Source organism: Spermophilus citellus (genome assembly GCF_964194105.1).
Source record: "Spermophilus citellus genome assembly, chromosome: 9".
Classification (NCBI taxonomy): Eukaryota; Metazoa; Chordata; class Mammalia; order Rodentia; family Sciuridae; genus Spermophilus; species Spermophilus citellus.
The window spans coordinates 109,350,903-109,374,373 of record NC_138191.1 but is presented as its reverse complement, the minus strand read 5'-3'; the positions used below and the strand labels follow the sequence as shown (position 1 = coordinate 109,374,373).

The 23,471-nt window shown below is 37.3% G+C and overlaps 1 protein-coding gene across 1 annotated transcript in view; it reads left to right on the top strand.

Annotated features, from left to right (window-relative positions):
- ZMPSTE24 (zinc metallopeptidase STE24) overlaps positions 1 to 23,471 on the top strand; it is a 43,740-nt gene that overhangs the window by 3,346 nt on the left and 16,923 nt on the right. The window contains exons 3-6 of the mRNA XM_081305086.1: positions 8,364 to 8,450; positions 15,690 to 15,806; positions 16,489 to 16,641; positions 18,217 to 18,358. Coding sequence (XP_081161212.1) covers positions 8,364 to 8,450; positions 15,690 to 15,806; positions 16,489 to 16,641; positions 18,217 to 18,358 — 499 coding nt within the window. The remainder of the gene's footprint in view (positions 1 to 8,363; positions 8,451 to 15,689; positions 15,807 to 16,488; positions 16,642 to 18,216; positions 18,359 to 23,471) is intronic.

Below are 23,471 nucleotides of genomic sequence, written 5' to 3'. Positions count from 1 at the left end.
ACCTTCTGTTTTCTCCTCTCCTCTCGCTCCTTGGTCCCCTTCTTTACTGTACTAGCCTCTCTTTTTTCTGAGATTCTCCTTTTTTTTTTTTTTTCCTCTTTTTTTCTAACTCCCATATATGAGAGAAAACATATGACTTTTGACTTTCTGAGTCTGGCTTATATCACTTAACATGATGTCCTTAGATTCCAGGCATTTTCTTGCAAATGACATAATTTTGTTCTTTATAGCTGAATAAAACTCTATTGTGGGGCTGGGGTTGTGGCTTAGTGGTAGAGCACTCCCCTAGCATGCATGAGGTTCTGGGTTCAATTCTCAGCACCACATAAAAATAAAATAAAGGTACTATGTTCACCTACAACTAAAAAATAAATAAACTCCAGGGGCTGGGGTTGTGGCTCATTGGTAGAGTGCTCGCCTAGCACATGCAAGGCCCTGGGTTCAATCCTCAGCACCACATAAAAGTAAATAAATTAAAAATAGAGGCATTGTGTCCAACTGCAAATAAAAAAATGTTAAAAAAAAACTCCATTGTGTATATATGTCATATTTTCTTTATGGACACTTACAATGGTTCCAACTTGGCTATTTTGAATTGCACTGCTGAATACATGGGTTTGGGGGCTGGGGATGTGGCTCAAGCGGTAGCGCGCTCGCCTGGCATGTGTGCGGCCCGGGTTCGATCCTCAGCACCACATACCAACAAAGATGTTGTGTCCGCCGAGAACTAAAAAATAAATATTAAAAATTCTCTCTCTCTCTCTCTCTCTCTCTCCTCTCTCACTCTCTCTTTAAAAAAAAATACATGGGTTTGCATGTATATCTATAATATGCTGACATTAATTCTTCTGGATAAATACTGAAGAGTGGGATAATTTTGTTATTGATAGTAATGGGTGTGGAATAAAAGAATCCGAAACATATCGGCATGGTGGCACACACCTGTAATACCAGTAACTTGTGAGGCTGAGGCCATCGCCAGAGAATCACAAGTTTGAGGCCAGTCTGGGCAACTTAGAGAGAACCCTGTCCCAAAATAAAAAAGAAAAAGGGCTGGGGATATTGGTCAGTGGTAGAGCTGCTCTGGTTTCGATCCCTAGTACTGCAAATAAAAAAGAAAGAAAGAAAAAAAAAAGGCAGATACATAACTGCATAGTCAGTTGAAATACGATGATTTTCACCTGCAGGTCAGTTGTGACAAAGGACCTTACTATGTGTGTTAATCTTTTTTTTTGTTGTGCTATGCTGGAGATTGAACCCATGGCTTTGTGCATGCAAGGCAAGCACTCTACCAACTGAGCTATATCCCTAGCCTGCCAAAGGAATCTTTCTGAAGCAGTTTTGATCTTGTTATTCTATATAAAATCTTTCAGGGGGCTGGGGATATAGCTCAGTTGGTAGAGTGCCTGCCTAGCATTCATAAGGCCCTGGGTTCAATCCCCAGCACCACCAAAAAAAAAAAAAAAAAAAAAAAAAAAATCTTTCATTGGTTTGCTGTTTCCATTAGGATAAAGTACAAACTTCCTGGCTTGGTTTATGAGGTCCTTTTCAATCTGGCCATAGAGTCTTTTTTTTTTTTTTTTTTTTTTTTGATAGTTTTTTAGTTGTCACTGAACCTTTATTTTGCTTATTTATATGCAGTGATGAGAATTGAACCACATTTATATGCAGTGATGAGAATTGAACCCAGTGCCTCACACATGCTAGGTAACCCTAGCCCTGGCCACAGATCCTTGAGGCTCATCTTTTTGTTCCTTCCCCTTGAATCTTCTTTCCCCTTCTTTATTGACGATCCTATACCGAGGTTGGCTTCCTAGGACTTGGCATGTTTTTTCATGCTGGTATCTCTGCCTAAGGTGCCATTTTTCTCATGTTTCATGACCACCTTCTCAGTGGAGGTTGGTTAATCCTTGTTCTTCCCTTAGAATCCAGCTGACTGAGACATCATCTCTTCTAAGAAATCATTTGAAAACTCCTTGCCCCTCAAGACTGGTCAGAGTACTTCACGTTGTATTAAATATATTTGTTTAATTGATAGATCCTTTTTAAAGAAGGGGTACTTTAAGGTCTGCTTATCATTTTATTCCTGGTGCTTGACATATATAATAAGCACAAAACTCATATTTAGTCATTGAAATAACAAATGAGGCAATTTTAGCAAAACACAGGAACAGTCTTACCTGCATGCTAAAAAAAAGAGAGGCTATGTGTTATAGAGCAGTGTTTGCCATCTTTTTTCATGATCTCCCCTTCATTACCCCTCTCTTCTATTACACATTTTTTTTCTTTTGCTAATTGACCCCTTCATGAAATTTTAATATCCCAGATCTGTTTTTATACTGTGGGTGTATATATTTGTGCTTCATACATAAAAAGAGTAAGATTTTAGCTGGGCATGGTGGCACATGCATATAATCCCAGTAGTTTGGGAGGCTGAGACTGGAGGATGGTTAATTTAAACCAGTCTCAGCAATTTAGCAAGGCCCTAAGCAACTCAGTGAGACCCTGTCTCTAAAATATATTTAAAAGGGGGGCGAGGATGTGGCTCTATGGTTAAGTATCCCTGGGTTCAATCCAAAAAAGAAAGAGTGAAATTTTCTACTGTCAAGAAGAAAGTTCATGGTGTAGAGATTCTGAGTAACTTTGAGCTTTGGTGATTAGTTTGAATGTCAGCTCTGTCATACTAGCTTTGTGACTTCAGACATTCTAACCATTTCGGTGCCCCAGTTTTCTCATTCATTAAAGTGGTATGGGAATAATAGTTTCTCATAATATTGTTGAGAGGATTAATTGAGTTTATATATGTAACATTTACAGTTGGGGTCTGATCCATTGTTAAGTGCTCCTTAGTGTAGGCTAATACTATGTTTGTCATCACCATTGTTCCTTCAGAACTCTCTCAGGTCTACCAGTTCTACAAAGAGAAAGATTCCTATATCTTTGAAAATAATTGAGATTGGCTACCATAATTGTTACATGAATTAAAGAAACAAAACTATATTACAGCTTTGTTAAAATGATGAGAATTGTCAGGGGCAGTGGTACACACCTATAATCCCAGCTACTCAGGAGTGTGGGGCAGGAGGATTACAAATTCCAAGTCAGCCCAGGCAATTTAGTGAGATCCTGTCTCAAAATGAAAAAAAGGAGAGAGAGGTTTGAGATGTAACTCAGTGGTAGAACTCCCTTTTGTTCAGTCCTCAGTGTAGCAGCAAAAACAAAAGACAAAATTGTCTAGCTAGTCATAAAATTTTCCTTGACAAATATGAAATTGTGATTAGATCCAGTTTATTAGAACTGCTTTCATTTCCTTAAGGAAATGGAAAATGACATACTGGAAGAGATGAATCAAATCTTGGTGTTTGTTTTTTCTGGGGGGGGGGGGTACCGGGGATTGAACTCCCAGGAACACTCAGCCTTTGAGCCACATCTCCTAGCCCTATTTTGTATTTTATTTAGAGACAGGATCTCATTGAGCTGCTTAGTGCCTTGCTTTTGCTGAGTCTGGCTTTGAACTTGCAATCCTCAGCCTCCCTAGCTGCTGGGATTATAGGCATGTGCCACTGCACCAGCAAAATCTTGGTATTTTATTCATTTATTTGTTTGTTTATACTAGGGATTTAACCCAGGGCACTCTATCACTGAGCTACAACTGAATATCTCTCTCTCTCTCTCTCTCTCTCTCTCTCTCTCTCTCTCTCTCTCTCTCTTCTCTCTTTTTTTTTTGGGGGGGTGTGTGTGTGTGTGGTGCTGGGGATTAGAACCTAGGGCTTTGTGCATGCAAGGTAAGCACTGAGCTATATCCCCAGCCCCTATTCCGGTCTTTTTTATTTTTATTTTGAGACATGGTCTTGCTAAGTAACTGAGGCTGGCTGCCACTACACCCAGCTAATTTGGCATTTTAGAAAAATAAATAAAAGATTTGGGCTGGGGATGTGGCTCAAGCGGTAGCGCGCTCGCCTGGCATGCGTGCGGCCTGGGTTCGATCCTCAGTACCACATACAAACAAGATGTTGTGTTTGCTGAAAACTAAGAAAACAAATATTAAAATTCTCTCTCTCTCTCTCTCTCTCTTTTTAAAAAAAAGAATCTATTAAAAAAAAAGAAAAATAAATAAAAGATTTGGAAAATAAAATTGCATTGGCTTTTTGGGCACACAGTCTTTTCAATATTGACTTTTTAATTATATTTTTATTAATCAAAGATAATTTAGGTATTGAGACATTGAAAATTAGTATTAAAATTTGTTTTCTTCCAACTAAACCAGGAGAGGTAGCATTATTGCAGATTATATTTGACTTTAATTAACTTATCTGCACATTTTTTTTTTTTCTGTTCAGGGCTTTAGTATGAATTCAGCCTTCAGAGAGAGATGGAAATAAAGCTAGTGAATTTAGACACTTTCCTCCTTCCTCTCTGGTGATTGCTTCATTTTTCTTTTTCTTTTAACTACCCCCTCTCCGCTGCTGGGCCAGGGCCTTGAGTGTGCTAAGCATGCTTCTACTATTGAGCAATATACCCAGCCCTGATAGTTGCTTCTTTGAAGTTCTTTAACTTACCCCATTGATAAACTGGCATGGAAAGCATTTTCAATCTCCATGGTTGTCACTAGTAAATAATTCCAGCAAAGATGGGCAGTCACTTGGTTATTGTGGTTGGTGATCATGGGATTAACTCAGTTTTTTCTAGGAGATGATAGAAGTTGGGTGAATATGTATATAAAGTAAGAGGCTTGCAGTAAGTTGTGGCTTAACTAGAAGCAGTACTGATGGGCTAAAGCTGGGCACAGTAATCATGATTTGCACTTCATACAGTTTTTATGTTCATTGTTTTGTTTGATGTTTACAACAATGAAATAGAATGGATAGGCATTATTATTGCCTTTAAAAGGAAGTGAAGGCTCAGAGAAATTAAATGGCTTAAATAAAGTGAGACAACTGGGTTTTAAACTCTGCTGATCTAAGTCTTTATAATTATATGGAAGAAACAATTCTTGAAACTCTAAAGATGATAACCTGAATGTGCCAAATTTATCTCTGGGGAATTAGTAGCTACATTTACCATTGGATAGGAAGCAAATTTGGTGTTACTTTGAAACTGTTCTCTTTAAAACAAGTTAATTGATTCCTGTTTTACATTGATAAAAATTAATGGATCTGCATGTTTTTGTCACAAGGGGTGAGATTAACTTAGACCATTTATCTTAATACTTTCTACCTGAGGAAATTAAGCAGTGGCATTATGAATGTCTAGCCTCTCTAAAACAGACTCCCCCTCACCCCCAGTCACACAGATGTCAATAAAAACCCTGTTCAAGAAATGGAATGGCTGGGTGCTGTGTTGTAGGCCTTCAGTCCCAGCTATACTGAGGCAAGAGGATCACTTGAACCCAGAGAGACCAGTCTGAGAAACATAGTGAGATCTCATCAAGAAATGGAATGGCGGGGGTGGGGGCTGGGGTTGTGGCTTAGCGGTAGAGCACTTGCCTAGCAAATGTGAAGCCCTGAGATAGATTCCCACCCCTATACACACACACACTCAAATAAATGTCCATCAATAACTAAAAAAAAAAAAAAAAAAAAGGAATGGCTGAGGAATAGAGAAGAGTAGAAAAGCTCAAATTGTTGCTTCTCTAATTTCTGTGTGTTTCTGTGTGAGCAGTTTTGCCTTTTGTAGCCTCATTTGTCTCATCTTTAAAATGAGAAGTGGTGACTTGGGAGGCAGAGGAGGAAGATTATAAGTTGGAAGCCAACCTGGGCAATTTAGCCAGACCCTGTCTCAAAATAAAATGGAAGGAAGGAAGGAAGAGATATATGATTTTACCCAGAGTTTCAGTTGCCTTGTCTATAAAATAGATTATTACACTCCCGCCACGCCTGCTTTTCAAGACTATACCAATGTAGTATGTATAAAAGCACTGGGATTGCTTTTGTTAGGAGCATTAATTCTTTTTTTTTTTTTTTTTTTAGAGAGAGAGAGAGAGAAATTTTTTAATATTTATTTTTTAGTTTTCGGCAGACACAACATCTTTGTATGTGGTGCTGAGGATCGAACCCGGGCCGCACGCATGCCAGGCGAGCGCGCTACCGCTTGAGCCACATCCCCAGCCCCAGGAGCATTAATTCTTGTCCTAAGACATTCCCAGGAGTGTGCTCAGTGAGATTATTAACATAGGGAAACGTTATAGTTCACCATGCTTGATTTCCTGGTCCCCAAAGTAAATTAAACAAAGTTTGGAACAGCAGTTTCCAGTTACATTCATAAATCATTCAAAGTTCATATTTATTTAAAAGCTGGACTTTTAATAATAGGTGTTTTAGCCTTTTACCAAAAGCATTATAAATCCTTAATCTACATTATTTATTAGTGTTGGGAATAGGATAAAAGAAATGATAATCCAGATCAATTCCCTTAATAACTGGAGCATATACCAAATAGTAGTGCCAAATCATGTCTTTTGGGAACAGTGTTTACTTAACTGCCATGGTTGAGATAATTGTAAGGTGAAGATGCCTGGATATAGAGGTAGGGAAGCTTATAAAACAGCAATTTATTTAAATTATTTTTAAATGTTCGTTTCCATCAGATTCACCTGTAGCTGGGCCCCACTTCCAGTATCTGATTCTGAAAGTCTGGTTAGGGCCCAAGAAATTGCATTTCTAATACATACTGCTGTTGTTGCTACTTATGACTAAAAGTCAGACTTGAGACCTGTGATATTAAACCAGTCCAACATACTGGTAAAAATCGAAACAGTAGATAATATAAAGTATAGGTAAGGTTGTAGAAAATAGGAACACAAAGATGCTGCAGATGGAAAAGTACAGAAAGCAAATTGTGGGATGAAAAGTATAGTATGATATCATTTTATGTAGTCTTAAAAATACATAATTATTCATACATACAAACTGGGAATGAAGGCATATACCTGTAATCCCAGCAATTTAATTACAAGTTCAAGGCCAACCAGGGCAATTTAGTGGGACCTTGTCTCAAAATAAAAAATAAAAGGTTTTGGGTATAGTTCACTGGTAGAGTGGTTTCAATCCCCAGTGCCACAATAAGTAAATACATATATAAAAATGGAAAGCATATCGAAAAGATATCCATGAAATATGATAGTGCCTAAATCTCTCAAACCACGCCTTGGTTATAGCTCAGTTATGGTAGAGCCCATGCTTAGGATGTACAAGACTCCGGATTTAATCCATAGCACAAAAAAACAAAATAACCCTCAAACCACGAGAAACCATGTCTGAATTAATAGAAATATTGTGCTGCTTTTTTTTAATATTTATTTTTTAGTTTTAGGTGGATATAATATCTATCTTTATTTTACATTTATGTGGTGCTGAGGATCGAACCCAGTGCCTCGTGCATGCTAGGCGAGCACTCTACCACTGAGCCACAACGCCAGCCTCGAAATATTGTGCTTTTAAGCAAGGCATATAATTAATCATTGCATTTCAGGGGTCCTGTCCAGAGAAAAAATAAATTGATGCCTTTTGACAAAATGAGGTCCAGAGATTTAGCATCTGTTGTGAGAAGTAGAGTTATTGTTTTATTTTTGGGTGTTTTTTTTTTGGTGTCTGTGTATGTGTTGCTGGGGATTGAACCCCCTCATGGGTGCCGGACAAGACCTCTACCACTGATCTGAACCCCTATCTCCAAAAGTCAAGTTTCTTAAGCATTCATTCTTTTCAACTTCTGAGCTGTTTCCTTGTTCCTGATGTTCTGGTGATTTGGTGAATGTCTGTATTCACTAAATCTCCCAAGACAAGGGAGGTACTGATAAAAGGGCCTGCTCTTATGAATCCCTGACCCCTACCTCAGGATTCACCTTTTGCTGACCCGAAGAAGGCAAAGATATCCCATTCTATCCCATGATTTTGTAAATTGACTTGCCTTTCTTCTTCTATATCAGTACTGACACTTAAGTTAGTCACAATGGCATGAACCATATTTATTTTTTTAGTTATCGGCAGACACAACATCTTTGTTGGTATGTGGTGCTGAGGATCGAACCTGGGCCGCACGCATGCCAGAGGAGCGCGCTACCGCTTGAGCCACATCCCCAGCCCCAGCCAGTGGTTTCTATTCTTTTTTTTTTTTTCCTAAATATTTATTTGTTTATTTTTATGTGGTGCTGAGGATTGAACCCAGTGCCTCACACATGTGAGGCAAGCACTCTGTCACTGAGCCACAATCCCAGCCCAGTTTGTAAAACGCATATTTTATTCTAAATGAAGTAGGTGTTTTTTCTTCTGTAATTATTTTATCCTTTTTTCTTTATAAATGCTCTTATGTTACATGATAGTTTCGAGTACTGCTGAGATGTAATCAAAGTATGCTTTGTTTTGTAGCTTATTCTTCTCTTTGGAGGAATCCCTTACCTCTGGAGACTTTCTGGACGATTCTGTGGTTATGCTGGCTTTGGACCAGAATATGAGGTATGTGATTCATTAGAATATATTTGTCAAAATCCTTTTTTATGCTTGCAAACTTATACTAAAGTTAACATTTTGGCTCCTACCATCATTAGACTTGCTTCTCTGGCTGCACAATCCTTGTCTGCCCCTGTGTTAGGATGATACTGGAGACTGTAACAAACCCCCAGATTTCAGTGGCTTATCACAATAGTTTTTTTCTCATTCATGTAAAAGCCAGGTGTATTTTTAGTTTGTAGATGACTTTATTCCATGGGTAAACTAGGGTCCAATCACTTTTCATCCAGTAGCCTAGAGATAGTGGAGAGATTACCATCTTCTTATTTTCCCTCACTCCCAAATCATGCCTGCCCTTTGCCATCACATTTCATTGCTGAACCTGTCATTTAGTCTACCCAGATGCAAGGGAGCTGGAAAATGTACTCTGTGCTTCTTAGGAACAACTCTGTGCAATGAAAAAAGAAGCATGAATTTGTTGAACCTATACTAAGCATGTCTGGGTCCTAAACATTTAGCAGATAAGACAGAAAGTTTGAGCTGCTTGAGTTGACCATCCACTTTTCTAAGAAATCTAGTTATTGCTTGAGTTGACCATCCACTTTTCTAAGAAATCTAGTTATTATTTAACACTTTACTCAGGGTAAAGTGTTAAACCTGAGACTCTCCATCTATAATAGATACTACAGCACTGCATCCTGACTTCTACTTGAAAATTGCCAGATGTTACTTCCTTCCTGATTGTGTATTTGAAATCCCAAATCTCCTGTATGTGTAGGTATACTGGGTTTTAATTCAGCTCATTCTGTGTCCCTTTTTTTTTTCTTTTCTTTTCTTTTCTTTTTTTTTTTTAGAGAGAGGAAAGGGGGAGAGAGAGAGAGAGAGAGAGAATTTATTTATTTATTTTAGTTCTCGGCGGACACAACATCTTTGTTGGTATGTGGTGCTGAGGATCGAACCCGGGCCGCACGCATGCCAGGCAAGCGCGCTACCGCTTGAGCCACATCCCCAGCCCTGTGTCCCTTTTCTGAATACCTTTTCTGAGGCAATCAGACTCTTTTAAGACCTCTCTTTCCTATGCAATCTCTTTATCTGCACAAGTTTGGGAGTTTGATTTGCCATGTGGTATGAAAATTTGCTTACACATTCTCTGCCTTGTTTCATAAATTATTTGTGATGGTTTGCTTTATTTTATTTTTTTGGGTACTGGGGATTGAACTCAGAGGCACTCAACCACTGAGCCACATCCACAGCCCTATTTTGTATTTTATTTAGAGACAGGGTCTCAATGAGTTGCTTAGTGCCTTGCCTTTGCTGAGGCTGGCTTTAAACTTGCAGTCCTCCTGCCTCAGCCTACCTAGCTGTTGGTATTACAAGCATGCGCCCACCCCCAACCAAATTGCTCTTAAGTTTTTAATAGTTTTTTATTTTTTTATTTTTTAGTTATCGGCGGACACAACATTTTTGTCTGTATGTGGTGCTGAGGATCGAACCCGGGCTGCACGCATGCCAGGCGAGCGCGCTACCGCTTGAGCCACATCCCCAGCCCGCTCTTAAGTTTTTAAAAAGAAAGTTTTAAAAAAACCTCAGTGTTTCCAATATTTGAAATAACAGGATACTAACAAATTTTATTTTTAAAACGTTTTCTTGTACATTTAGAGCTGGTAGTAACAGTTTTTATTATGATAACCAAAATTTTTAAAGATGATAGGAAAATCATAATTTTTACATTGATCATTAAAATATAAAGATTGAGTTTGCATAGTCATTTTTATGCTTTAAGACTACTATGTGAAGCAAGAGTTGTCTACGTTCATTATGTGCATGTATCATGTATTTATTTACTCATCTATTGGTTGGTTTCAGATTTTCTGTATTACATATAATGCTACAGTGCACATCTGTTATCTAAATCTTTATGCATTATGTATGAGTATTTATGGAAGCAACTTAATCAAAGGTTATATGCAATTAGAATTTAGATAGCTGCTGCCAAATTCCCTTCTAAAACAACTTTTTTGGTTTATAGGCTCTTTTGGTTTATAGTCTTCCATGGTGTATGAAGCATTAAAATAGTCTTTTCATGGATCCTTGCTAACATTTAGTATATACATGATTTTTTATTTTTGCCAGTCTAAAAGGGTAAAATGTGATGGCTCTATTACTTCATATAATTTATTACTGAATGGCAAAGTCAGAATATGAAACAACATAAGTAAATAAAAGCATGCATGTGAATATCCATATAGATGCTTATTTATTTTTTTCTTTTTCTTTTTTGATACTGGGGATTGAACCCAGAGACCCTTTATCACTGAGCCCATTCCCAGTTCTGTTTTTTTTTTTTTTTTTAATTGTAGATGGACACAATACCTTTTCTTTGTTTGTTTATTTTTATGTGGTGCTGAGGATCTAACTCAGTGCCTCACACATGGGAGGCAAGTGCTGTACCACTGAGCCATAACCCTAGCCCCACCCCCTAGTTCTTTTTATTTTTCATTTTGAGATAGGTCTCACTAGGTTGTTGAGGCTGACCTCAAACTTGGCAATCCTTTTGCCTCAGCCTCCAGGTCACTGGAAATACAGGTGTGTATCACCATACTCATATACCCATATTCATGTAGATTTTTTTTTATACAACTGGTATCCTAGTGATGAATATTCAGATAAATTTGGGGTTTTTTTCAATTTTTTAAAATTATAGTGGTGTGCATCCTTGTACATACATCTTTGTGAGCATATTCTACATCTCTAAAAAGTCTGAAATATATTTTTTATATAGTATATACCAAAATGTCAAAAGTGGTTTTCTTTGAGGAGAATTTGATAATTTTAATTTTTTTTTTTTTTTTTTTTTTTGGTGCTGGGGATTGAACCCAGGGCCTTGTGCATGTGAGGCAAGTCAAGCACTCTTCTAGCTGAGCTATATCCCTAGCCCCAATTTTAATTTTTGTTTAGTTAAAAAATTCAGCAATGAGCATGCACTTCTTAAAATCATTTTCTACATTAAAAAGAAGAAGAGGGGCTGGGGATGTGGCTCAAGCAGTAGCGTGCTTGCCTGGCATGCGTGCGGCCCGGGTTCCATCCTCAGCACCACATACAAAGATGTTGTGTCCGCCGATAACTAAAAAATAAATATTAAAAATTCTCTCTCTCTCTCTCTCCCTCTCTCCTTCCCTCCCTCTCCCTCCCTCCCTCTCCCTCTCTCTCTCTCTCTCTCTCATTCTCTCTTAAAAAAAAAACAACTTGAATTTCTAAAAAAAAAAAAAAAAAGAAGAAGAAGAAGAAAAGGAGGTTGATCTCAGCTTATCCTAGGTATAGGCAGTATGTGTTTTGGCAAAAATTTCTGCTTTTCCAAACTACCAACAAGGGTCTCATAATCAGTGTCCTTATTTGTGGACAGTGAGATATGACCTCACCCTTCTCAGCAAATAATGGACTTTGAATGCTGCTGGGTTTCTGTTCTCGAGACTAAAAGGCTCAGGGGTCACTCTAGTTAAACTGGGCTAACTGGGCTGCACAAAATAACCACACAAGAGACACAAATACCTTTTTCTTTGGGGTTGCTGTGATGGCTCCTCTGACCTTAAGGGTCTGCAGAGAGAGAGCACGTGCTGACCCCTTTTATTGAGGAGAAGCTATTCAAATGAGGCAAGGGGTCAGGTTTCAGGGGGCTGAGTCTATCTTCATGATGTCCGCTGTCAGCAGGTTGACTGACACCTGGGTAGGCCACACCCAAGGGCACAGTAAGAGGAGGGGACACACACAAGGCACTTCCATGGAAGATTCTATCCTAAACAGGGCAAGGGGTTATATTACAAAGGAACAGGTGAGCATAGCTTCACCCATGGGGCTGTAGCAAGACACACCCATTTCTGTGACTGAGCGCCTCAGCACCCAGCTGGGGAGTATAACTCAGTCACCCATAAGGTTGGCCTCCCACAGTTGGGCTCAGTGGTAGAAGATTTGTCTAGCATGTGTAAGGCCCCGAGTTCAAACCCTGGTACCACCAGAGAGAGAGAGAGAAAAGATGTTGACTTAATCATAATTGAATGGCTTCAATAATAAATGAGTATGAATATGTCACTGATTGGTTTTTTGGTCTTTAAACTAGAATATGCCATGAAGGATTAAACATTTAAGGTAAACACAGAATATCAGAAGATGGGCTGCAGCAATTTATGATGCATCATGATGCAAATACAGTAATCCCATTACTGGGTATAAATTAAAAAGAAGTGAAGTCAGTATGTTGAAGAGAGATCTGACTTCTCCTGTTCGTTGCAACATTTTTCATAATAGCCTTGATATAGAATCAACCTAAATGTCTATCAATGGATGAATGAATAAAGAAAATATGGCATATATGTATATACACGCACACAATGGGATGCTGTTGTTCAGTCATTAAAAAAAAGAAAGAAATCCCACCATTTGTGACCACATGGATGAACTTGGAGAGTATTGTGTTAATTGAAATAAGCCAGGCACAGAAAAACATTATCTTACTCATATATGAAATCTTAAAAAGTGATCACATAGGGACTAGGGGTGTGGCTCAAGCGATAACACGGTCGCCTGGCATGCGTGGGGTGCTGGGTCCGATCCTCAGCACCACATAAAAATAAAATAAAGATGTTGTGTCTACCAAAAACTTAAATATTAAAAAAATTCTCTGTCTCACTCTCTCTCTCTCTCTCTCTCTCTCTCTCCCTCCCTCCCTCCCTCCCTCTCTCCCCTCTCTCTTTAAAAAAAAAAACAAAAGTGATCACATAAAATAGTAGAATGATAGATACCAGAGGTTGAGGGAGAGAGTAGTCAAAAGATATGAAATTTCAGTTAAAAATGAGCAATATATTTAAGAGATCTATTATACATCATGGTGACTATAGTTAATAATGTATTCTTCCTCGTCCCCTTGAGTTGAGGTCTTGCTATGTTGCCCAGGCTGACCTTGAACTCTAGCGATCTTCCTGCCTGGGTTTCCTGAATAACTGGGACTACAGGCATTTGCCACCATGCCCAGCTATAATATATTGTATTCTTGAAAAATGCTAAGAGAGTAAATGTAAAGTGTTCTTACCACAAAAATTATTAGCTACATGAGGTAATAGGTGTTAATTAGCTAGATTTAGTCATTCCATAATATATACATACTCCAAAACATGTTGTACATGGTAAATACATGTAAAATGTAAAAAAAAAATTAAAATGTAAGAGATTTTAAATTATGTTTAAAAAAACATTATGGTATAATCTGAAAATCTGTAATGAAAAAACTTCTGCTTATCCTGAAGATGAAAATTATATTGACAGATTCACTAAGATTTTTGGTTCTAACATATATGTAGGTCTGATGAAACAACTCTGTTATGGCCTATATTTTTTAAAAATACACATTAACGGGGCTGGGGTTGTGGCTTAGTGGCAGAGTCACCCATAAGGTTGGCCTCCCACAGAATGCTTTGGAGCTCTTTTGCTGTATCATGAATTTGAGTGAAATGAGTTGGTTTATCTTCAAAAATGGGGTGCATTTTGCCATTACTAAAGATGGGTTGGTCTGAGTCATTCCCCTTCATGTTATAGGACTTTTAAATGTTCTGTGTCTTATGGCCTTGAGGTGTTCACTGACAGGAATAGAGCCAGATCTTGTTGCCTTTGAGAAGCAATGGGTTAAAACCCTTTTCCCTCACTGCATGGGAGTATCCTGTCCTAGGATATTTTTTCCTTTCTGGGTTGGTTTAGAAATCTTCTGAGAAGGGCTGGGATTGTGGCTCAGTGGTAGAGCACTTGCCTTGCATGTATGAGGTCCCAAGCTTGATTCTCAGCACCACATATAAAATAAAGGGCTATTGACAACTAAAAAACTATTAAAAAAAAAGAAAAGAAATCTTCTGAGAAAAGCTGCTGGTTGTATACTCTTCACATTTCCCCAGGGTATCTTTCTGTCACGCTTCCTTTATCAACTTTTGTGAATGTTAGGAGTAAACCGTTCATAAAGAGGAGTAATAGAAAGAAGCATTTGAGTTCAGATTATGAAAATCTTTAGATGTACAATAAATTTAACCAGCCAGAAGTGCCTATAATCCCAGCACTCAGGAGGCCGAGGCAGGAGAATCATAAGTTCAAGGCCAGCCTGGGCACCTACGTGTGACAGTCTCAAAATAAAAAATAAAGAGGATATAGCTCAGTGGTAAAGTCCCCCTAGGTTCAATCCCTGGTACAAAGAAAAAAGAAAAGTAATTATTGAGGGTAAGTTTTTGCATTTTGTCTTTTTTTTTTTTTTTTTTTTTGTGAAAAACTGGGTTTATCCTACCCTTTTTACCCTAGTCCAGATTTTTTAAGTCTCCATTTTAAGTTTCCCTTTCTGATCCCAACCAGACCTGTCATCTTGTCATCTTCTCATCTTCCACACACTGGGTGTTACTTTCTCTCTCCATACTTTTGCAAATTGCTTGAAATTCCTCCTCCTCTCTCTTCTTTCCTGTCCCAATAATTTCTTTCTCTCCAGAAAGGCATCTCAAGCCTCATTAACTTTGTAAGCCTTTCTTGAATTCATCAGCATGTGTTGCGGTCTCTTTATGAATTTTTTTTTTTTTAAGAGAGAGTGAGAGAGGAGAGAGAGAGAGAGAATTTTTTAATATTTATTTTTTAGTTATTGGCGGACACAACATCTTTGTTTGTATGTGGTGCTGAGGATCGAACCGGGGCCCGCTCGCATGCCAGGCGAGCGCGCTACCGCTTGAGCCACATCCCCAGCCTCTCTTTATGAATTTTTTTAACCACTTTATCTATATGATTTAAGATTACTTTGGTATAGTGCCTGTGTAATAGAAGAGTAATTGTTTTGTTCTTTTACTCCTTCCCTTGAATTAAACTTTTTCTGAGGACAAGGGTGATATTTCAGTTTGTGTATTAACCTTAGGATCAAGCACATTGCTTGGAATAGAATGAGTACTCAGCAAATATTTGTTGATTTGCTCCCTAGTAGTTTATTTGAAGAATGAATTACATTAACTGCATTCCCAGCTACTCTGGAGGCTGAGGCAGGAGGATCCAAGTTCAAAACTAGTCTTAGCAATTTAGTGAGATCCTGTCTCTAAATAATAATTGTAAAAAAGGACTGGGAATGTAGTTCAGTGGTAATGCCCCTGGATTCAGTCCCCACTACCAAGTCAGGTGGGGTGAGGAGGACGAATTATATTATATTATTAAAAACTGCCATTATTTTTTTCCTGTGCCTAGATCACTCAATCCTTGGTGTTTCTGCTGTTGGCTACACTTTTCAGTGCATTGACTGGTTTGCCATGGAGTCTTTATAATACATTTGTGATAGAAGAAAAACATGGTTTCAACCATCAGGTATAATAAAATATACAGGGTTTTTTTAACGTGAAAATGTTCTGTGCTTTTGTTTAGTGCTGGTAATAATTTTAACATAATTTGCTACTTTAGAGAATGAATTAATTGTATGATAAAGATCATAATTTAAAATAAAGTCTCGTATATTGGGGCTGGAGTTTTAGCTCAGTGGTAGAATGTTTGTCTAGTGGTAGAGTGCTTGTGAGGCACTGGGTTCAATTCTCAGCACCTCATATAAATAAATAAAGTAAAGGTCCATTGACAACTAAAAAAAATATGTTTTAAGTCTTGTTATGGAGCTGGGGCTGTAGCTCAGTGGTTGAGCACTTGCCTAGCATGTGTGAAGCATTAGGTTGGAGCACCATATACAAATAAAATAAAGTCATTCTGTTCATCTATAACTACAAAAAAAATTATGAAAAAAAAGTCTTGTTATAAATTCTTTGAACATTAATGTTTAGTGTTTTTCAACTAGTAACATTTAAGTGAATTTATCTTATGCTGTAAAATGTAGAAGATTTACTTATTATCTTAGGTTGCCTAGTGTCAGTCATATAATACAGTCTCACTGCATGTTAATTTTAAAAATTGTTCTAGTAATGTATCCTTTGTATTCACTTGCTGGCTATTTAAAAAAGCAAAAAGTTTCTCAGTTTCTAGTGGTGGTATTTTCTTTTTTTAGACTTTGGAGTTTTTTATGAAAGATGCAATCAAGAAATTTATTGTGACTCAGTGTATTTTATTGCCTGTGTCTTCACTTCTGCTTTACATTATTAAAATTGGAGGTGACTATTTTTTTATATATGCCTGGCTCTTCACATTAGTTGTTTCTCTGGTGAGTAAAATACTTAATTTTCTTTTACAAAAGTTCCTTCATGATATCACTGTGATATATTATTCACTAGCATGTTAACAGTTCTTAAGAAGAAGATGAAATATATATAGGTGCTCCTATAAATTTCCCTCTGGGCAGGCACAGTAGTACATCCCCGTAATCCCAACCACTTGGGAGGTTGAGGCAGGAGGATCACAAGTTTGAGGCCAGCCTGGGCAACTTAATGAGAACCTGTCTCAAAATAAGAAGGGCTGGGAGTGGAGCTTAGTGGAAGAATGCTTGCAAAAACAATTTTCCTTGATTTTTGCTTTTGGGTATATAAATGGAAGAGTTGATGGACTATACATTTTCTTCTTTTTATGCTGACTCTTACAGATCCTAAAAGCTAGTTATTGATCACTTTTAATGATCCAGTTACCAGGCAATTCTGGGTTGTGCATTCGTGAGTTGCCACCAGAATGGATGACTGAATGTGATAATTTAATGACTTTTGACTGAACCCCAGGGCCTTAAAATAAGCAAGACTGTTTTGAAGAGAGATTTAAGAGGGACAGGAGAAAGAAAGCATACACTTAATATGGCTTTCTTCTGCTTTCACTTTTTTTTTTTTTGCCCCTCTTCTCATTTTCCTTCTTTGCTTCTCCTCTCCCTTCTTTGCTCCTTCTTCCCTGTTCCCTTTCCCTTCTTCGTTTTATCCATTCTCCTCTTCTCCTGTTTCTCTTCTCTTTAATCCCCCATTGCCACCTCCTCTCCTTTCCTCTCTTCTTTCTCCTTCCCTTGTTCTCAGTTCTTACCCCCTCATCATCTTTTCTTTCTTTCCCATATGCTAAATTGCTTCACAGCACAAATACGACACAATCAAATTGCTTGTTCACAGCCCCCAGAAAATATCATCTAACAGTTTTTCAACTTCGCTGATGATGATGTTTATTTTAATCTGAATTACATAATGTTCATTGCTTTACTTCCCACTGGTGGGATCAGTATCAGCAAATGGGTGCAAAGCAGATTTATAGATACATATGGCAAACTGAACTAAGAGGAAATACAACAGAGGAAATACTCCGGAAGTGCCTAAACAGGTACTGTTTTAACCCTAGTAGACAATTATGAATTGTGGGTAATTGATTTTAGCAGAAAAACCAAACAAGTAACAGGTCTGGTAACAATGTACAGTCTCTTGTGATGTTTGTTTAGCACAGACTTCAGGTGTATCTTGATTACTCTGAAAGGGAGAATTACTTGTTATGATTGGCTTATGATGTTCCAGCAATCATTAAAATAGTTTTGACAGGTCTATTTATCACCACTCAGATGTTAGTCATGGTAAGTAGCATTATCTTCTTAAATAAAATTGACAGATATACTATATTATAAGACTACTACTTTGATTTAATTCCAATGAAACAGATATTAAGCTCTTACTGTTTGGGACTATTTGAATCTGGGAATACCAGAGTGTTTCCATTCTTAAGTTTGGGGTGGATGTAATTGTTTCAATATAATTGAATCTATATAATAATGAATAGTTTTTCTTTAAGAACATATTCATGAGTTATTCTGACCTATTTTCAGGTTCTTGTCACAATCTATGCTGATTATATTGCCCCCTTATTTGACAAATTCACACCTCTGCCTGAGGGAAAGCTTAAACAAGAAATTGAAGTAATGGCAAAGAATATTGACTTTCCTTTGACTAAGGTGTATGTTGTTGAAGGTAAGGCTATCTGAGGGTAAGGGTTTATTCAAGTGTTTGGTTTTGAGTACTCTATTCCTAAATTTTAATGAAAGAATGAACCAGCTTTTATTATTTGTTTTAATTTATTATTTAAGATTTTTAAGAATTAATGACATAGTCCAGGGATAAAAACTGGAGTTTTGATGCCAAATCCTGCTCCTGACTGCAGTTGTGTTTGGTGAGCTTTATAGTATTGTTTCTAATCTTTGAGGCCTTTTTTACTTTCTGGTATGTTGTATATTAGACTGATTTATTGTCTTATCTACTTAGCTCCTTTAAGTAATTGAGTTGGACTCTTTTATAGTCAATTCCATTTAGCAATAGTAAAACTGTAAAACAATAGTAAACAATAGTAAAGCTGTAAAATAATACATTTGTGCTGGGGATGTGGCTCAAGCGGTAGCAGCGCTCGCCTGGCATGCGTGCGGCCCGGGTTCGATCCTCAGCACCACATACAAAAAACAAAGATGTTGTGTCCGCCAAGAACTAAAAAAATAAATATTAAAAATTCTCTCTCTCTCTCTCTCTCTCTCTCTCTCTCTCTCTCTCTCTCTCCTCTCTCTCATTCTCTCTTTAAAAAAAAAAGAAAATAATACATTTGTTTTGTTTCCTCCAGTATTCTGGAGGACTCTGTTTAACCTGTGGATTACCAAAACTATAAGTACCTTTGGGTAACTCAGATTAGTTATACTCTGCTTTTCTGATGATTGCCTTTGAGAGTTAAGCCATTTGCTTGTATAAGACTACTAAAGTCTCAAGGAAGCCTACAAAGATGGAAAGAAAAACTGTTTTGTGTGATATCATGATTTTCATAATCTATAAATTAAAATCCTTTTAAATGAGCTGGGCGTGGTTGCGATATGGCTGTAGCTTGGAGGCTGAGGCAGGAAGATCGAAAGTTCAAAGCCCTTTATACACAATGGAGAATTACTCAGCACTAAAAAAATGATAAAATCATGGCATTTGCAGGGAAATGGATGACATTAGAGCAGATTATGCTAAGTGAAGCTAGCCAATCCCTAAAAAACAAATGTCAAATATCTTCTTTGATATAAGGAGGACAACTCAGAACAGAGCAGGGAGGAAGAGCATGAGAAGAAGATTACTATTAAACAGAGCGAGAGGTGGGAGGGAAAGGGAGAGAGAAGGGAAATTGCATGGAAATGGAAGGAGACCCTCACTGTTATACAAAATTACCTATCAGAGGAAGTGAGGGGAAAGGGAAAAAAAAAACAAAAACAAGAGAGAGAAATGAATTACAGTAGATGGGGTAGAGAGAGAAGAGGGGAGGGGAGGGGAGTAGAGGGGGGATAGTATAGGATAGGAAAGGCAACAGAACACAACAGACACTAGTATGGCAGTATGTAAAAACGTGGATGTGTAACCGATGTGATTCTGCAATCTGTATATGGGGTAAAAATAGGAGTTCATAACCCACTTGAATCAAATGTATGAAATATGATATGTCAAGAGCTTTGTAATATTTTGTACAACTAATTAAAAAAAAAAAAAGAAAGAAAGAAAGTTCAAAGCCCACCTCAGCAGCAGCGAGGCACTAAGCAACTCAGTGAGATCTTGTCTCTAAATAAAATACAAAATAGAGCTTGGGATGTGGCTCAGTGGTCGAGTGCCCCTGAGTTCAATCCCTGGTACAAAAAAAAAAAAAATCCATTTAAATGAATATAACTGATTTTGCTTCTGTAACTTATCAGCTATGGGATCTTAGAGCCTCACCCCTCTGGGTTTTAGTTGTGTTTTCACTACAGTTTGGCAAATATTTTCTGGAAAAAGCTAGATAGTAAATATTTAAGGTTTTGTAGGTTACATGGTCTCTGTTGCAACTATTCATCTCTGTCATTACAGTGTAAAAGCAGCCATAGACAATGCATAAGCACAAAAACATGGCTGTATTCTAGTAAAACTTCGTAAAAATACTGCAGGTTGGATTTGGTCTGTAAGCCATAGTTTGCTGATGCTTGCTATAAACAGAAATGTCACTAGTGAGAAGTAGTTATGTTAGGTAAAGGCATAGAAACTGAGAAGCAGTTGCAGAAGGAGAGAACAAAGATGGATGCAACTGAAAAGAATGAATTTAATAACAACTAGAAAAGTGTAAAAGTCTCAGACATTTAGTGGCTTCTGAGGCTTACAGTTCACTAAGGACACATTAGAACAGTTTTAAGATTCTGTGAGGAAATAGTAGTAGAATAAACCAATTTGTACTTCTTTAGCCTTCAGAATCATTACATTTTTAGGTAATATTCAACCAGTAACACATTAATCACTATAGTAGAACAATTTCTAAGGAGCTTTTACTGAAGTGATCCCTAAGTTGCTGATCCCTTAAGTTGTGAGCAGGTAATATAAAATAATAGGTAATAATATAACAGTAAAGGTAATCAATAAAATGTGATATGTAGATATATAGATATCACATCAATGGTATTTCTATTTTAGATGAAATATAGAAGGCTTTCTGAAGGGTTATGATATAAGCTGGGACTTTATTGAAAATCAAGGTTTGAGTAGGACAGCAATTGCATTTTTGAAGTCAGGCTGTGGAATCAGTAGGCTTAGTTTTGAATTCTAGCTATATTGTGAATTTCCTGTGTGACTTTGGGCAACTTAACTTTTGCCAAATAATAGTTTCCTTATCAACTGCATGTTTTTTATTGTTGTTAACAATAGTAACCTTCCTCAAAATATTTTGAATGAATGAATATTGTCACATTAAAGACTTATTAGTCTGGTAGGGATATTATAGTGAAAAACTGAGAATCCTACTCTTAAAAAAAATATCAGATAGCCATGCATGGTGACACATTCCTGTAATCCCCACAATTCAGTAGACTGAAGCAGGAGAATCACAAGTTTGAGGTCAGACTCAGCAATTTAGCAAGACACTAAGCAACTTAGCAAGATCCTGTCTCAAAATAAAAAGGGCTGGGATTTAACACCCCTGGGTTCAAGCCTCAGTAACCAAAAAAAGAAGCAAATGCTGTGCAAAGAATTAAGTTAGTATCATGTGATGAAGGATAACTGTAGATATTTTGGATTGGAGAAGACCTTGCTGAGCAAGTGCCTATTAAGCTGAGACCTAAAGGTAGGGACCATTCACACTGAGCAGTGGGAAGACCTTCTCAAGCTTGCCTTTTTTAGGCACCATGAAAACGTCCAGTGTGGCTACAGCAAAATAGGACAGTATTATCAGGTAACCTCTGAGACTTAGGCAAGAGTCAGACCACATAAATCTTTGTAGTCAAGGTAAAGAGTTTAGAGTTTATTTTAAGTTCAATGGGAAAAGCAATCAAACTATGTTGGGCTGCTGTAAGGAGAATACATTGTAGGAAGAGAAAGAGTGGAAACAGAGAGAGCAGTTAGGAAATTGTTGCATTAGAAGTATGAGACCTCAGAATAGTAACACAGTTTTTTAGGGCCTGATTTCCTATATTATTGACAAAATTGGACTATATGTTTGACTCTTAACATTCAGGCTACCAAACCAAAAAGAGACATAAAATGCAATAAGTAAATAAATAAATACTACCATTTATCAAAACTTTATTATATTCTAAACATACTGTCAAGTAATTTACATTAGAAATATTGAATAGTTTCAAAATCCACATTTTCTATTTAAGAGATCTCTCGTATCTTCTTTTAAAGGAAGGCATGTAAGGTGCTATGGTGCACACCTGTAATTCCATTTATCTGGGAGGTTGAGACAGGAGGATCTCAAGTTTGAGGCCAGTTTGGTCAACTTGGTAAGACCCTGTCTCAAAATAAAATTTAGGAAAAGGGATGTGGCTAGTGATGTAGCTCAGTGGCAAAGTGCTTACCTAGCATGTGCAAGAACCCAGGTTCCATCCCCAGGACCTCAATAAAATACAAATAAAAATAGCCAGGCTTGGTGGTACACAAATATAATCCCAGTGACTGGGAGACTTGAGGCAGGAGAATCACAAGTTTGAGGCCAGCTTCAGGAATTTAGCAAGACCCTCCCTCAAAATGCAGAATTAAAAGGGCCAGGACTGGGAATTCAGTGCTAAAGTAGCCCTGAATTCAATCCCCAGTACCACACATACACACACAAAAAAAGATGATGATGACTATTTCATGAGGTAGATATTAATCTCACTTCATAAACAGGAAACTAAAGCTTAAAGAAAGTTTACTAAATTTATATGACAGAGCCAGGATTGAGCCTAAAGTCTATAACTCTTATCTACTATACTCATGGCATATTGAAGAATATTTGCAAATTAAAGAATACATAAAAAAGAAACTAAAAATTGACCATAGTTTAGTTGCTATTAGTTACTGTTAAAAATTTAGGTATGGCCGGTATGGTGGTGCATGCCTATAATCTCAGCAGTTTGGGAGGCTGAGGCAGGAGGATTGCAAGTTCCAAGCCAGCCTCAGCAAAAGTGAGACGCTAAGTAGCTCAGTGAGATCCTCTCTCTAAATAAAATACAAAATAAGGCTGGGGATGTGGCTCAGTGGTTGAGTGCTCCTGAGTTCAATTCCCGGTACCAAAAAAAAAAAAAATTTAGGTATGTTTTCTTGTAGTCTTTGCTGTTGTTGTTGTTTTTGTGGTGCTGGGAATTGAACCCAGGGCTTTGTGCATGCAAGGCAGGCCTTCTACCAGCTGAGCTATACCCCCATCCCTTTCTTGTAGTATTTGTAAAAATAATTATGGAAGCAAGTGTTCTATTTTAAAAGATTTAGAAAAGAGAAAAGTAAAAAAAGAGGAAACAAAAATCCATAATTCTGGAAGCTAGTGATAAACCCTTCAGTATTTTAGTACATTTCTTCATAAGCTTTTTTTTTAATGCTTTTTATTGTTTATGCTTTTCATTTACATATTTTTTTCTTGAAAATACTGGAATCTTATATATGTGAAGTTTTGTATACTTCATAATACATTGGTTAGGTGTTTCTTGTTAAAGTTCTTTGAAAGTGTAATTTTTTTCTGGCTGCTTAAAAATACCATTTCATAGCTTTACCATCATTAATCATTCCACAACTGTTGGATATTTAGAATTATTTTAGTTATAAAACTGTGATGAATATAAATATTTGTGTCAGGAAT